This window comes from Euphorbia lathyris, chromosome 2, assembly GCF_963576675.1.
Source record: "Euphorbia lathyris chromosome 2, ddEupLath1.1, whole genome shotgun sequence".
NCBI classification, from domain to species: domain Eukaryota; kingdom Viridiplantae; phylum Streptophyta; class Magnoliopsida; order Malpighiales; family Euphorbiaceae; genus Euphorbia; species Euphorbia lathyris.
The window spans coordinates 26,250,711-26,266,254 of record NC_088911.1 but is presented as its reverse complement, the minus strand read 5'-3'; the positions used below and the strand labels follow the sequence as shown (position 1 = coordinate 26,266,254).

The 15,544-nt window shown below is 34.8% G+C and overlaps 1 protein-coding gene and 1 pseudogene across 2 annotated transcripts; one reads left to right on the top strand and one right to left on the bottom strand.

Moving 5' to 3' along the window:
- Positions 1–1,055: 1,055 nt before the first annotated feature.
- Positions 1,056–5,821, bottom strand: LOC136217475 (protein KINESIN LIGHT CHAIN-RELATED 1-like). 2 transcript variants are annotated; one of them, XM_066004075.1, is made up of 3 exons: positions 4,666–5,819; positions 1,752–2,660; positions 1,056–1,441 (listed from the first exon to the last, which is right to left on the bottom strand). In XM_066004075.1, exons 1-3 carry the CDS (start codon positions 5,280–5,282, stop codon positions 1,261–1,263), a joined length of 1,707 nt encoding a protein of 568 aa, XP_065860147.1. In that variant the 5' UTR covers positions 5,283–5,819; the 3' UTR covers positions 1,056–1,260. The 2 variants fall into 2 exon arrangements, with proteins under 2 accessions (XP_065860147.1, XP_065860148.1); XM_066004076.1 differs by lacking the exon at positions 1,056–1,441 and having other exon boundaries at positions 1,748–2,660; positions 4,666–5,821.
- A 7,873-nt stretch (positions 5,822–13,694) lies between these two features.
- Positions 13,695–14,297, top strand: LOC136216766 (small ribosomal subunit protein uS3c-like; annotated as a pseudogene).
- The last annotated feature ends 1,247 nt before the right edge of the window (positions 14,298–15,544 follow it).

Sequence of the window (15,544 nt, the reverse complement as noted above, 5' to 3'; positions counted from 1 at the left end):
ATAATACATACAAGTGTCATTTTAGATTATATTTTTTACTGCTTTCTTATCGGATGTATGAAACAGCACATACCAAGGAAAAAAACAGATATATTCCCTTCATTCCATTATATAGGTCATTCTAGCAAATTAGTTTTTTCCCTAAATATAAGTCATTCTAGGATTCCAATGCTTATTGTCCAATAGTGACATGAGAGAGAATTATTTTTTGTATTGGTACATGTGTTTTTTAATATTCCAATGCTTATTGTCCAATAGTGACATGAGAGAGAATTTTTTTTAGTTAACCAATATATTTCTTAATTTGTGTGAAATACCCTAGAATGACTTATATAATGGAATGGAGGGAGTATCATAAAAACAACAACCTTACATTTAATCAATTTTTGTTTTTTTGTTGCACATAATTTAGCCCCTCCGACTATTGGGACCTGGCTCCGCCCCTGCGCCCAGAGCACCAAAAGCTGACCCGTTAGTATTTACTTTAATCCAGTCAAAGGAGAGTGCTCTCCAACGAACCATGATAACAGATGGCGCAAGAGGCATGCGCCAAGGTAACAATAACTGATCCAAAATATGACGATCTACCGTAGTGGTGCTAGAGGCTTCAATATAAACTAAATCCACTTATCTGATAAAATTCCCAGAAAGAGTTTCCGGAGCACTAAAGAGATATTAGGAGTCACACCATTGAAAATGGCATCATTCCTAATATACCAAATAAGCCAAATAGCAGAAACAATCGTTGATGTCCATAAGGCGCCGATCTGAGGTCTGAAATTATGCTCCATTGCTTTGGACACTAATCGCAACAAAGAATGTTGATAATGAACTCGACAACCAAAAAAGTTTGAAATTGTCTTCCAATATGAATCCATTTACTTAACTCCTTGCCAACTAATCTTTCACCATGAATAACTCACTCAGAACAAGAGAGCTTCATAGCAACTATTAATCTGTTAACTATATATGAAAGTTAAAAAGCTACATAATATGTAAATACCAGTATAAATGCATAAGAAGTTTATAAATGCAACATAATATGAGAAGTGAGAGACAAGGAAAATAAAACAGTACTAGACAAAAACTGTTTATGCAGCATAAGTATATATAAATGAGATTTTCATTGCCTAGATATATTGTATGTATGTAGGAATAAACATATACATCAGATAAAATATCTAGTCCATTAATCTCAAAATTTCTGTATTACAAACTAGAAAGTAGAAACTCTGCCACAGACAGACCTCAACACAACCTTCAAAAGTTGGAATAGAGGAGATTCTTAAGAGATATTCCGTTTTTGAGCCGAGACCTTCCTACTTCTTTCAAGAGCTCTGATAACCTTTTCTTCTCATCATCAACATCTGGATTTGCTGTTCCAAGCTTTTCTTCTCTTACCTTAAGTATGTACTCCAATATCTCTATTGCATCACCTACCCTGTAAAACAACCCCATTTCTCTCTTCATCATCAAATCTTCAACTATAAAACTAACTAAACTTATAGAGGTACTGAATGATGATTGTAAATTTCGGTTTCAAAAATCATTTTTATGTACAACAGCACAGGCAGTATCCTGATGCTGATATGCAGGATGTACTAACAGGATTTCGCTTTTTATGATCGATAACAATATGGTTCAATCAAAAGATGAGAAAAAACAAAGCAGAGAGCAACTTGAAACGGTAGACATGCAAAATAAACAACTAAAAACACGTTCGAATGGAAGAAGTGTGGGAGAATTCTCACCTCCCTAATGCATCATAAGTTGCTGCTAGATTGCTGTACACTCCAAGGGTATCAAAGTGACACGAGCCACACTCCTGCTCTAAAATCTCCCTTGCTTCTTCAAAATATTCAGCTGCCTCCTCTATTTTGTACAATTGCACGCTGGCTAATCCCAGCTGGTTCAGGACTATCCCAAAGAAAGCCGACTTACTCTCCCCACAGGCCCTAAGCTTTGCTACAGCACTCTCAAAAGAGCTTCGGGCCTCGTCATACTTACCAATCATGTAAAACATCACCCCCATCTGCGCTTCAATTCCTGCGATTCTGCTACAGTGTCCAGGCCTGTTTTCCAGTAGCATCATTGCCTTGTGCAAGAGCTCCAGTGCCTCCTCAGGCTCACTCAAAGCTTCATAGATAGCTGAGATTTCTGTCAAACCACCAGCAATCTCCTCGGTTGGAGTTCCTGGAGCTGGCCTTGCATATATTCTCAAGGCATTCCTGCAATAGGATTTAGACTCCCTCAGCTTGCCTGTCCTGTGATACAAATCTGCGAGGCGAACAAAAACCGATGCAACAGTAGGATGATTGTCACCCATGGTAGACTTGAAGACTGTTAGGGCTTTTTGGTAGGAAAAGATAGCTTCATCAAAGCGACAAAGGGACGCATAAATGTTGCCTATGCATTTATCAATAGCAGCAACATCATTATCCTGACCCGCAGCAATCATTGACATGCTAGCAAGGACGAGGTGCTCAAGGGCAGACTCGTAGTCTCCCTTTGCTTCATAGACAAGAGCCATAAGCCTCCGATCAGCCGCTTCATCAAGGGATGCTGGTGCATTTTGTTTCCTATGAATTTCAAGGATCTTCTTGCAGAGTTTTTCAGCCTCATCAAACTGCATTACTTGGATATGGGTCTCAGCTAGGTACCTGTCATTTTCATAGTGAAAAGCAACTAACTTAGAAACATGCAAGTACAATATGAGAGGAACATAAATAAGCTTACCATAACTAAATGAATCAATCATAGTTGTCAAATTGAGATTCGACTCGTGAATCGAAATTCTCATTTTGTGAATCGCGAATCGGAAGATTCAGTTCATAAAATTATAAAAAAACATAAAATATTAGTCTAGAAATGCAATTTTAATTTGTTAAAAAAAAAAGTCATATCAACCAATTACTTAAAATTCAAATCTAATCCTAAATAAACCTAATTCAAATATTAGTCTAGAAATGCACATGCACCACGATGGGATTATAATATCTGTTGATTCTCAAAAGTGTCGAATGGGAAGTATGAAAATATATATATATTTTTTTTTTGGTAGAAAAAGGAAAGGAAAAACAAACAAAAACAACTACCCTGGGATTAGCCTAGAGAAGCTAACCCCAATCCTATCCTCTAAAAGAAGAGGAGAGAGAAAGATAGGGGAACAGAAAGGGTAGTAACACCTAACGATATGGAATTGAAAAGTCACAGTAATTGTTGTAAATTGTGTTCTGTTTTTTGAATTTTGATTATGATTTTTTGAATTTTCATTTTTTTTAATCTTATTGATTGTTTTTTTTATGTGATCCTCTCCTTCCTTTAATAGAAGAACTCTACATATTCCGAAATAAATAAAAGCAATTACTGCAGATTTTTTTTTCTCATAATTTCTGAATTGGTGAAATTGGCCGACTCGGCCGATTCACCACTGAGTGCGTCCGATTCACATTTGATCCCTGATCAGTTTAATTCAGCCTATAGAGTCGGCTCGAAATGGAGCCGTCTCAACTCGAGTCGCACTATTAAATTATATTTCGATTATTGATCCTTTTGACTTTGGTTATTGGTCCTTTTTAAGAGCATATCTGGCAAGAGGAACTTTTAAATTAGCTCTTAGCCTAGTGGTTGAGAGCTTACCTATGCCTTGGGAGGTCATGGGTTCGAATCACATCCGGGTCTGGTGGGGATTTTTCTTTCTTCTTTAATGTAAGCGCACTGCGCAAACTTTTAAAAAAAAAAAAAAAAAAGAGCATATCTGGCAAGAGGAACTTTTAAATTAGCTTGCTTAAATTATATTTTGATTGATTCCAATGTTATAAGATTTGTACTATTCGAGTCAAGTTGACTCCATTTTGAGCGGACTTTATAGGCTGAATCTAAACTGGTCAGGAATCACATTCGACAACTCGGTAGTGAATCGGCCAAGTAGTCCGATTCAAGAATTATGAGAAAAAAAAAATCTGAAGTAGTTATATCTTTTTACTCCCTCCGTCCCTTTAGAAAGTGATTTTTTTTTATCAAAATACAAGTCGTTTTACTTTTCTAAGAATTTCTACTTTCATTTTTCAGTCAAAGCATTGAATTTTTTTTGTCGTGTATCCATGTGTTATTTAACATTCGAATACTTATCTTACAATTGTTATGACTTTCCAATTCTATATTTCTATCACAGTGGATTTGCATTTCTAGACTAATATTTGAATTAGTTTTATTTAGGATTGCATTAAATTTGAATTTCAAGTACTTAGTTGATATTTGATAATTTAGCAAGTTCTAACATAATAAATATTTTATTTTTTTATAATATTATGAATTTGAACCAAATTTTACAATTCAATTCGATTCACAAAATGAAAATCTTTGATTTGAAAACTATGACTTAAGAAATTGTATAATCATTTAACATGCTATATCAAGTATTTTGAAATGGATTCTCATCTTTATGCCAAATAATAATGCAACTGCAAATCCATAGATGACCCAAAATCAGGGAAAAATGTTGAACATATGAGACTTTTTACTATACTTCTATCAATGAAAATAATGAAAATAATGAAAATAGATACGCATACCAACTCATTAAGAGATTATTCCTGTTAAGAATAAAATTGGACAAATGATACTCGATAGTTGGACAATGACAAGGTAAATGAATGAATTTACCTGCATGTCTCTGCAACTCTCGGATCGAATTGCCCGAGAGCCTCAATCTGGATCTTCAAACCCGACTCATAGCATGAAATGGAGCGGTCCAACTGTCCAAGCACAGAATACGTGTCACCAAGCTGCATAGACCCGGCAAACTTCATGAGCGCATGATCCAACCCGTTAGTAGGATCCAAAACCTCAACGGAACGCTCTAGAACCGGAACCGCTTCATCAAACCGGCCTAAACTGCAATAAACCGCCGCAAGCACGTGCAAGCTCATTGTCAGCTCCAGCGCCGAACCCGAGCACCTTTCAAGAGAAACCGACGCACGAGAAGCATAATCCAATGCCTTCTTCGGGTTATCACCGGAAGCAATGGTGTCTCGGGCGAGCTTTAACAAAAAGGGACCCAGATCCGGGTTATCCAAAGAGGATTCGTCTACAAGGAGCTTTTCTGGGACGTTTTTTGAGGACATGGCTATAGGATTGAAAGAGGAAGGCGACGGGGTTCGATTTAGGAGCGGAGATGGCGTTCTATTGTCGTTTTTATGAATCTGGATGCCGTTTTGAGGGAGGGAAATGTGCAATGGCGTTGCAGTGGGTGGGGTTTTAGCTGAGAATAAACCTCGCATTTTTGCAGGTTGAATTGAATGGTACTGACAACTAAATTCTATCACAAAAATGTAGAATTCAGAATCACTATACCTTTTAGTGATGCGAAAGCAAACTAGAAATAATCGAAATTCGATGAAATTCTCTGACACTCGACAGTGAAGAAGGGGCCGGTAAAATTTACAGAATAAGCAAAATTGGTTAGAAATTTGTGAAATAATTGAATCGTGGAACGAAAATTGAAGAAAGAGAGTGAATGGATCAATGGTGATGATGGTGGTGGTAGTAATGGCGAATGATGGTTCCGTGGAAAATACTTCTAGTGATTAAAAAATCAGGGAATTTTAATTGAATAACGAACTTCAAAACGAAAAAGGGAAGAAACAGAGATACGAACTCCATTGCTGAGAACAATCAACCTTTGATTAGCAATTCCTTTCTTCCTTTTGCTTCAACTTTCAGCAGCAAGCAACCACTCCAGACGTACTCCCACCAAGCACTGTGCTTCAACTTTCCATTTTGCCACTTTATACTAAACTGCGCGTTTTGTACGCTTTGCCTAAAATGGTCCGTTATCTTGTGAAATAGACCTCTTCATAGTTGGACTGGGCCGTACTAGGATCGGATCTAATCCGATTTGATATGTAAATATTTTCTTGAAGCTCAACCCAGCTCATACTATATTCATATCGTTCTCAACTCGGGCTGAGTCTGATTAGAATTAAAATAACTAATTCTCAAGCTCAATCTTACCGTCCTATTAATATATTTGTATTATAAAAATTAAATTAAAAGTATTTTTATAATATATAATCAGATAATTAAATATGAATTAGTTTTATAAAATATAAATTTTTGCAATCATAGTTTAGTACATACGCAATGTATACTCATATTTTAATTGTTCACCAAGTAATGTTGTATAAAATATATATATATATATATATATATATATATATATATATATATATATATATATATATTTTAGAATATGCACAATGCTCTTACAAAGAATGACTGTTAACAGAACTTGTAAAAAGACTAGCATTGGAATAAGCAAGCCTTGCGATTGCATGAGCTGCTGTATTCGCTAATCTAGGTGCAAAAATAACACTAAAATCAAAAAATTGAGAAGATAATATTCTAATAATACTTCCAACCTTAGATAAGTCACTTTTGGTAGAGTTAAAACTATCCGCCACCGTCTTCGCATTGACCTCAAAGTTGACATTTGGATATCCTAAGGAAATCACCCACTGGATAGAAGCTTTGAGAGTGATTGCCTCTGCAACTTTTGGCGTAAATAGCCCTTCCGTCCAATCGCTTATCCAATGCAAACCTTCCCCTCGCTATCGCGTAGCACTGCTCCCACTCTGTTACGTCCAGCTACAGTAAACAGAACGGCATCCAAATTTCATTTTAGCGTTCCCTTTGTCGGCCTTCTCCAAATTTCTCTACCCCGTCCCCTCGTCCCCCATTCCTGTCTGAGACCTCCCTCGCGCAATCGCACAACTATAAACTCCCCCAGCAAACCCAGTCCTGTTGTCACTGCACCACCTGCCGATACATGTTTCTAATTCCATGGCTGCGAGTTCCGTTGTCCCCAAATTGTCCAAAGAATAGTCGTTGCCTTGCTGTAACTGGCAACATCATTTCAACTACAAAAATCAAAATACCACTCCTTTATTCCGTTTTAGTGACAATTCGGCGGATCCATCCCCGCAGCCTGCCAACACTCACACACAGTCCACCAATAAATGCCATCCCAGCTCAACCTCCACCTCACACAACAACCGATAACTCGTAGGTAAGCAATTATTCTCCAGTCTCCATATGAACATCTATACCTTCGATGGAGTGTCTAACTTCCAAATAAAATTCCAATTATAATTTCCCACCGGAGCCCTGTCGTTCCTCTGCAGAACATGATAGCTAGATTTTGAGGAATAGCACCAGTCTTTAGTGAAGTGCCAAATCAATCTATCCTCCGAGCTTCCCAACGGAATGCTTATATTTTTTATAATTTCCACTTATGCACTATTTAACCAATTGAGCAATTTTCCTCTATCGCATGTACGGGTTCCGTCAACCTATAAATCACACACGAGCAACTTCCATCCCCTCAACCCGATCGAACTGCACCCTAAACTCCTCCTCACGGATCAGCCAAGGGTCCGAAATCTGAACCTTTTGGCTTGTACCAATGCGCTAGTGAATTCATTTTTCCAATATACCGATTGATTCCCATATACTCCTTCATACATAACTGGGGTTAGAGCCCAGTCGAGCCTGAATGTTGTATAAAAAATTAATTGGCGCAAAAGATTTATTTTGTAATTTAAAACAAAAATGCATATTATGATGTATCATATGTTGGGGTTTAGTGTCTTATAGTCAATTATTGTAGGATATAAACCAGTTGTAAATGAATCGATTATTATCGTTTGTTTTATAAGATATAGAATGTTAAACTATATAAAGACACTTATCTTTTATCAAAACTATAATCAAGTTAAATAAAAGAAATCTCAAAGTTTATTTAAGTGATCATAAAGTGTTTATACAAGCATGAAGTAAGACAGAACTTTATAATAAACTGATAAACTTAAAACAACCCCAAGTCAAGTAATGTGTTTATGGGATTAACATAATACTGTTGAGGCTTGTATGTAATAATGTCTTCTGTTGTGAACAGAAAGCTAATCTTACAAGCTTTAGATATGGAGATATCTAGACAGTTACACGAATCCGGTGAAGGAGGTCATTAGGATTGGGGACTCGACTTAAGATAACAAGATGGATGGATTTATCTAATGTCACATGTTTCAACTCAAATGGTATTAGTAGGTATAATAATCCTCAGACTCAAATAAACATTAATAAGTGATTCTGGATTATGGAGTGTGATGCTTTAATTATGTGTAAGCACGATCCATTATAGGGAGCCCTGAGGTGTGTGAGAGCATGGTTGGGTATCACATAAAGTAATTGCAGGGTAGTTAATATTAGATTGAGCATTCGTCACTCCTGATAGATATAAGATATATCCAAGAGCCTCTTGTGTAAGAATTAACTGGAAATCCTTGCAACGTGATAAGATTAAAGTAGAAATGAAGATTTCATTTAACCTATCTATTCAGAGTTAATTCTCCCTGAACAAGTAAAACAGACGTCTCATTATATGTAACTTGACATATTCCATAGTTACAAATTCGTCTAAGGATATAGCTGGTGAATGATCGAATTATACTGGACCTAATATTGAAAGGTAAACATTGGAATCAACCTGACTTCTTATCGCTCTAGGGGAATGTGACGATTTTGATAAAATAGTCTGCGCACTCATTCTGTTATATATTTAGGATTAAATTAGTTCGGTTAAATTAATTTAAATAAACATATACGGCTAGCTACGGTAAGAACCTAATGGATCACACACAGAATTAAGATCGGGAGACGAAATGTGAATTTAAAGCGAGAGAAACCAAGGGAGGTGAAAGTTATAGTAGATTAATTAGATGAATTAATTGATTTATTTAGGCTCTGTTTGTTTGAGGGAAAATATTCTGCAGGAAAATATTTTTCCAATTTTCCAGTGTTTGTTTGGGCAGGAAAATAAGTCAAAGGAAAATAAGTTGCAAGTCAATGGAAAATGAAGGAAGAAATAAGGGAAAATATTTTACCATTTTCAAAAGGGTAAAACATTTTCCCCAAACATACGCGTTTAGAGAAAAATGGGGAAAACATTAAAAAATGTAAAAATACAAAAATTTGAAACACGAAAAAACATGAATAATGTGAAAAACGTTACAAAACACGAGAATATGAAAAAAAAACCCAATAAAACCTTAAAAATGTGAACAAACGTGAAAAACACAAAAACGCAAAAAAAAACAAACACTTGAAAAATCACAAAACATGAACAACGCGAAAAAGTGAGAAAACACAAATTATACAAAAACGTGAAAAATACAAAAAATACGAAAACGTGAAAAAATACGAAAAACACGAAAACACAAAAATATGACAATAAGTGAAAAACGCGATAAACATGAAAAGAGGAAAAAATGGAAACAAAACACAAAAACATGAAAAATACGAAAAACATGAAAACGTGAATAACACGAAAAAGTAACAAAGTGAGAAAAATAAAAAACGCGAAAAAAAAGAAAACGTGAAAAAGGGAAAAACCGAAAAACTAAATGTGAAAACGCGAAAAATAAAGAAAAAATACAAAAAAACACAATAACGTTAATAACACGAGAAAACGTACAAAAAATGTCAAAAATGTGAAAAAACGTTTTTCGTGTTTTTAACATTATTTTTTTTACATTTTCGTGTTTTTCCACTTTTTCCATGTTTTCCATGTTTTTAATATTTTTTTTACTTTTTGTGATTTTCGCACTTTTCTACTTTTCGTGTTTTTAACAAATTTTCATTTTTTTTTTTTTGAGTTTTTTCACATTTTTAGTGCTTGGAAAATATTTTCCAGTGTTGTAGCCAAACACCGAAAAACATTTTCCAGTGTTGCCAAACACAGAAAAATATTTTATTTTCCTGCACAATATTTTCCCTGCATAAAATTTTCCAGAACACAATATTTTCCCCCAAACAAACGAGGCCTAGATAAATATAATTAGGTTATAATTATAGTTAAATCAATTAAAAGGAATAATGTTAATTAGATAATAAAATGTGATTATACATCTATATTATTATCCTAACCTAATTAATTATTCTAATGGGATTAGAATAGTGTTTATTAAATATATTTATATTTGATATGGATAATATTTGATAAATACATTTTATTATCTAATTAGAAAACCTAATGTGGTTAGGAATCTAATTAACTAAACCTAATGGAATTTGGATTCAATAAATTAAAGACTATAAATAGACCCCCCTAGCCTATAGAAATTCGGCCAACACAATAGAAGAATATGATTTTCTTCTCGTCCCTCATTCGACAAAATTATCTCTTCTGTTCATTCGCTTCTTAATTCATGTGGATACCGTTAGAGGCGATCTACACTTGGTTGCTATTTTGGTTGATTACTAACTTTTCAGTTTTGTTTTTGTTTGTATTTGTGATTGACGTGATATCCACATGGGCAGTTCATTTGCAACGGTAGATAGTTCATCAACCAAGATACATATGTTTAATCTCTCTTTATATGAAATAACGATTAATGGATCTTGGGTAAAGGGAAATAGATAAAATAGATAAAATTTTATAGTTCTGTTGTGCCGAGGCTTATCTAATTTCCCTTCATCATATGCATGTGATTTATAATGTATGGCCTAATATATCACCAGCTCCCTGAACTTGTCCATAATAGTAGATTGGCTCCCTAAACTTTGTAAGTGTCTCACCAGCTCCTTGAACTTGATTATTCCATATCACCAACTCCCGCAACTTGTCCATAAAAGTAGATTAGCTCATTGAACTTTATAAGTGTCTCGTCAACTCCCTAAACTTGCTTATTCCATAACAATTAAATACAAAAACCTATTAAACCTAAATTCTAAAAATACATATTCATCTGTCCGAGAGGTAATTTTTTCTCTTCTCCTATCTTTCAACCTATTATAAGAGTTAGTGTTGCAGGTTTGAAAGATCGAATGAATGAGGATTATAGAGTTAGTATTATGGTTTTTGTATTTAGTTGTTACCGAATAAGCAAGTTTAGGGAGTTGGTGAGACAATTATAAATTTCAGGGAGCTAATATACTTTTATGGATAAGTTCAGGGAATTGGTGATACGAAATAATCAAGTTCAAGGAGCTGGTGAGACATTTGCAAAGTTTAGGGAACCAATCTACTATTATGGAAAAGCTCAGGATGCTAGTAATATACTAAACCATAATTTATTGAACTAGTATTTATTTTTTACGCAATCGAAATACACTGCCACGTCTATATGGTGTAAAACTTTAATATATTAAATATTAAATTAAATTTTTTTAAAAAATAATAATAGAATTTTTTTTGGTAGGAAAAAGAAAAGGAAAAACAAACAAACAACCCAACAAAAATTAACCCGGGATTAGCCTAGGAAAGCTAACCCCCACAACGTCATCAGAAAGCAAAGGTAACATGAAATCAGGAGGAGAAGATAAAATAAAAATGCCCAAGACCCTCTCATGCCCCTCAGCAGCAAGTCGATCAGCCACCCGATTCTGCTCCCGGTAAACGTGACAAAAGTTGATAGAATCAAAAGAGGAGCAACTCCTTCTAATGGCTTTAACTAAATTTCGACTCTCTAAACACAAAGTCCTTTTATCAGAAATCATCCTGACAGCTTTGAGATTGTCTGACTCCACAAGCAGCCTCCTAATTCCTAAATCCTCTGCTATCCTAAGGCCAGACAAAATACTCCAAAGCTCAGCAATAAAAGAGGATCCCAAACCCAGATTCTGAGCAAAGCCAGACGCCCAGACACCCCTTGCATCTCTCAAAACACCACCGACAACAATTTTTCCATCCTCTTTGCGCGATCCATCGGTGTTTAACTTGACCATCCCCTCACCTGGTCTATCCCAGCCAATTAGATGAACAGTCGACATATGGTTAGAACCAGCTATACTATCAATTTTGAAACTCCAAATAATAGAATTAACTTTTTTGAAGAAGAAAGCCAGTAAATTAGGAATGACAACCGCTCCATCTCCAAAAACCTCAACATTCCTCCAATGCCAAATTTGGTGACAGACCACAGCATACAGAATTGCTCCATGTTCAAGCTCAGCCAACAAATTCCCTTCAACACCTTTACTAAACCAGTCTTGTTCAGAATAGAAAAAGAAGGCAGATAGGCACTGCTCAGGCAGAACTTTCCTCCACACAGCCTTACTCCCAGCACAATCTCTAAGAACATGGCAACTGGTTTCTACATGAGTTTTACATCTACTACAAACATCATAATCCACCAAATGTCGTCTTTTCCTTTCAACATTCGTTACATATAGCTAAAAGAAATAATAATATATATAATAAATGCGGGTCGAGTTGGATTGGGTTCAGGTTTTGAGACAAATGTCAAGTCCAACATTGATTCGGTCTTATTCTTAAAATTTCCAACATCAATTTAGTTTTTTTCTTACTCAGCTTAATTAAAAAAAATGGAAACTGAATAGTTTTGTATTTATTTTCCATTGAGAGATCAAAATATACAGATTTAAATTACTTACGATCTCATAGATAGATAAAAAAAAAGAACTTTTTACGCAAGAATTAAGAAGAAAGAACCAACAACCAATTTTATTTATATTGTTCACCTAACCTTTTATATTACTCCGTTGAAGATGAGAGAAAAACAGAGGAATACCCAATAGAGAAGAAGATGAGTTAAACAATGTTGATTAAAATGGGAATTTGGAGTTCTTTCATCTCTGCTGATGTTCAACGTATATGAGTCTTGTCATCTAACAAGTTTGGTTTTGTCTTGTCCTTTGACAAGTTTCTTCTTTTCTCTTCAATTCTTGCATCAAAAATTCTTTTTCCATCTATGACATCATCAAGTAATCACTCTAGAGAATGCATTCTAGCTATTGGACAATTTTGCCCTTTTTATTTTTTTTCAACATTGGCTAAGCGTTTTCCGTGACTGCCTGGCCGATGGCCATGCGGTTTCCATGATCGCCTAGGGGAAATAATGTATATTTTCATGACAAATAGTCCAATTTCTTCGAGTCGTAATCATCCATTTCCAAAGTTCACGGATTGTAACTCATCAATTATTTTCAGAATTTTAATTTTGATCGAAAAAAGAGAAACCATTCATAATTTTTGAAAGAAAAATATGAAAAAGACAAAATTGTTCAATAAAGAGCGGTAACTAGTAGTTTGAGGATGGTAAATAATAATTCACTTTGATAAATTAGAAACGCGTAAGCAAATAAAAATATTTAAGTAAATTTATATTATTTTTTCCAAGTTATTTTACCAATCATCCCATCTCGGAAAGGAAAGATTTTGGTGGCCAAGTAAGAGAGGATTGAGCAACTCATACTGTAGCTATTTGAATTATATATGGTAATTGACAATTGTAGTAGAATTGAAGTTACTAGCTATGATAAATACAAAATAACTATTTAATTAGTTTAAGGCTATTTTATTTGGATAAAGTTAAATTCGCCTTTAACGTTTTTTTTGGGAACGTGTATATTTATCCTAACATATGAAATGATGCAATTTTACCATTTAGGTTGTCAAGCCAATTCAATTTTACTCATGTACAACAGAAAATTTGAACTGATTAATTTGACAGTTATTCGATTATTAAATCGAATTTTCCAAACGAGTTTGTTGATAAAATAAAGCAATTATACGTATTTTTACGGGTTGTTTACATCTTGTTTTAATAACGCGGTAAGCATTTTATGCAGTTTTTTATGATTAACTTGTATCAATATTGTCTTCTTTTTGGTTTGCACAACCAAAAAATTACTCTGAGGGTCTACAAGAAGATCAAAAAATAAGAAACTGTATCAAGGATTTTGTAAAAAAAATACAAAAATATCTTCTGGCATTGATGGAATTGCACGTATAGAGATTCAAAAACGAATCGATGTGATTCAGGTCATAATATATATGGGATTCTCAAAATTATTAATAGAAAGTAGACCTAAACGAATTGAAGAATTACAGATACATGTACAAAAAGAACTTAATTGTGTAAACCGAAAACTCAATATTGTTATCACAAGAATTTCAAATCCTTATAGGAACCCTAATATTCTTGCAGAATTTATAGCTGGACAATTAAAGAATAAAGTTTCTTTTCGTAAAGCAATGAAAAAAGCTATTGAATTAATTGAACAGGCAGATACAAAAGGAATTCAAGTACAAATTGCGGGACGTCTTGATGGAAAAGAAATTGCACGAGTCGAATGGATTAGAGAGGGTAGGGTTCCTCTACAAACCATTCGAGCTAAAATTGATTATTGTTCGTATACAGTTAGAACTATTTATGGGGTATTAGGCATAAAAATTTGGACATTTCTAGCCAAGAAATAATAAGACCGTACTTGACTTATCTGTCACAACAGAAGACAATATTGATTTGACGAGATGTCCTTCAAATGAGGAAATTCAGATTTCAGTTTTTAGTATGGATAAAGACAGTGCACCTGGGCCTGATGGTTTCACAGGGTTTTTTTTCCAAACTTTTTGGGACATTGTTGGTTCTGATGTCTGTAATATGGTTAAAAGTTTTTTTAACAACGGTCATATTCTTCCTGGTATGAATTCTAATCTCATGGTTTTATCCCTAAAGTCGAGGATACCAGCCGAGTAGATCAGTATCGACCAATTGTTATGAGTAATTTTAGTTTTAAAATTATTTCTAAAATTCTCGCAGACAGACTTGCAATTATTGCTTCTTGCATTGTTTCTGAAAACCAATTCGGGTTCATAAAAAATCGAAGTATCCACCACTGTATTTCTGTAGCTTCAGAAGGGATTAATTCCTTGGACAAATGTTGTTTTGGCGGTAATATGGATTTGAAAATTGACATTCGAAAGGCGTTTGATACACTGGATTGGAGTTTTTTGCTTGTAGTATTATAGGCTTTCGGTTTTTCATTGCAGTTTAGAGACTGGATCCTTAATATCCTTTCTTCTTCTCGAGTCTCGATTCTTGTTGGGGGCCATTTTCGGGGCTATTTTACTTGCTCATGTGGGGTTCGTCAAGGAGATGCTCTATCTCCTATTTTATTTGGTCTTGCTGAGGATTTCTTCAGTCGTTGGATCACTAAATTAGAAGCAAGTGGTGAGTTTGATAATATGTTGTTTGCCCGTATGGTTGTTTTCCTTCACATCTGTTATATGCTGATGATATATTGCTTTTTGGCAAAGCTACCATCCGGAATATGCGCACTATTAAAAAACTTTTTGAGTTTTACGGTCTTCTTTCAGGGAAGATTGTTAATTGGGGAAAGTCGGCTGTGTATTTTGGAAAGCATACTTCAGCCCAACGTGCTGCTTTTTTGGCAAATTTAATTGGCATACGACTGTAAGGGTTGCCTTTCTCTTATCTTGGCGTCCCACTTTTTATCGGAGCTCCTAGGCGTTGTCATTTACAGCCTCTTGCGGATAGGTTCTTGGCTAATTTTAGTAAATGGAAAGGAACTTCTCTTTCATTTGCGGGTCGGTTAACTTTGATCAAGTCAGTGTTGACAGGGGCTTTTGTTCATTCCTTCATTATTTACAAGTGGCCAATGACGCTTTTGAAAATGATGAATAATTGTATTAGGAATTTTCTATGGACTGGCTGTA

What these genes read in the sequence shown, in the direction of transcription:
- LOC136217475 (XM_066004075.1), bottom strand. Translation starts at nt 5,282, where the DNA reads ATGCGAGGTTTATTCTCAGCTAAAACCCCACCCACTGCAACGCCATTG. An exon ending in AGAGTTGCAGAGACATGCAG is followed by an intron (nt 2,661 to 4,665) that starts GTAAATTCATTC and finishes TGAAAATGACAG; the next exon opens with GTACCTAGCTGAGACCCATA. An exon ending in ACTTATGATGCATTAGGGAG is followed by an intron (nt 1,442 to 1,751) that starts GTGAGAATTCTC and finishes GTTGTTTTACAG; the next exon opens with GGTAGGTGATGCAATAGAGA.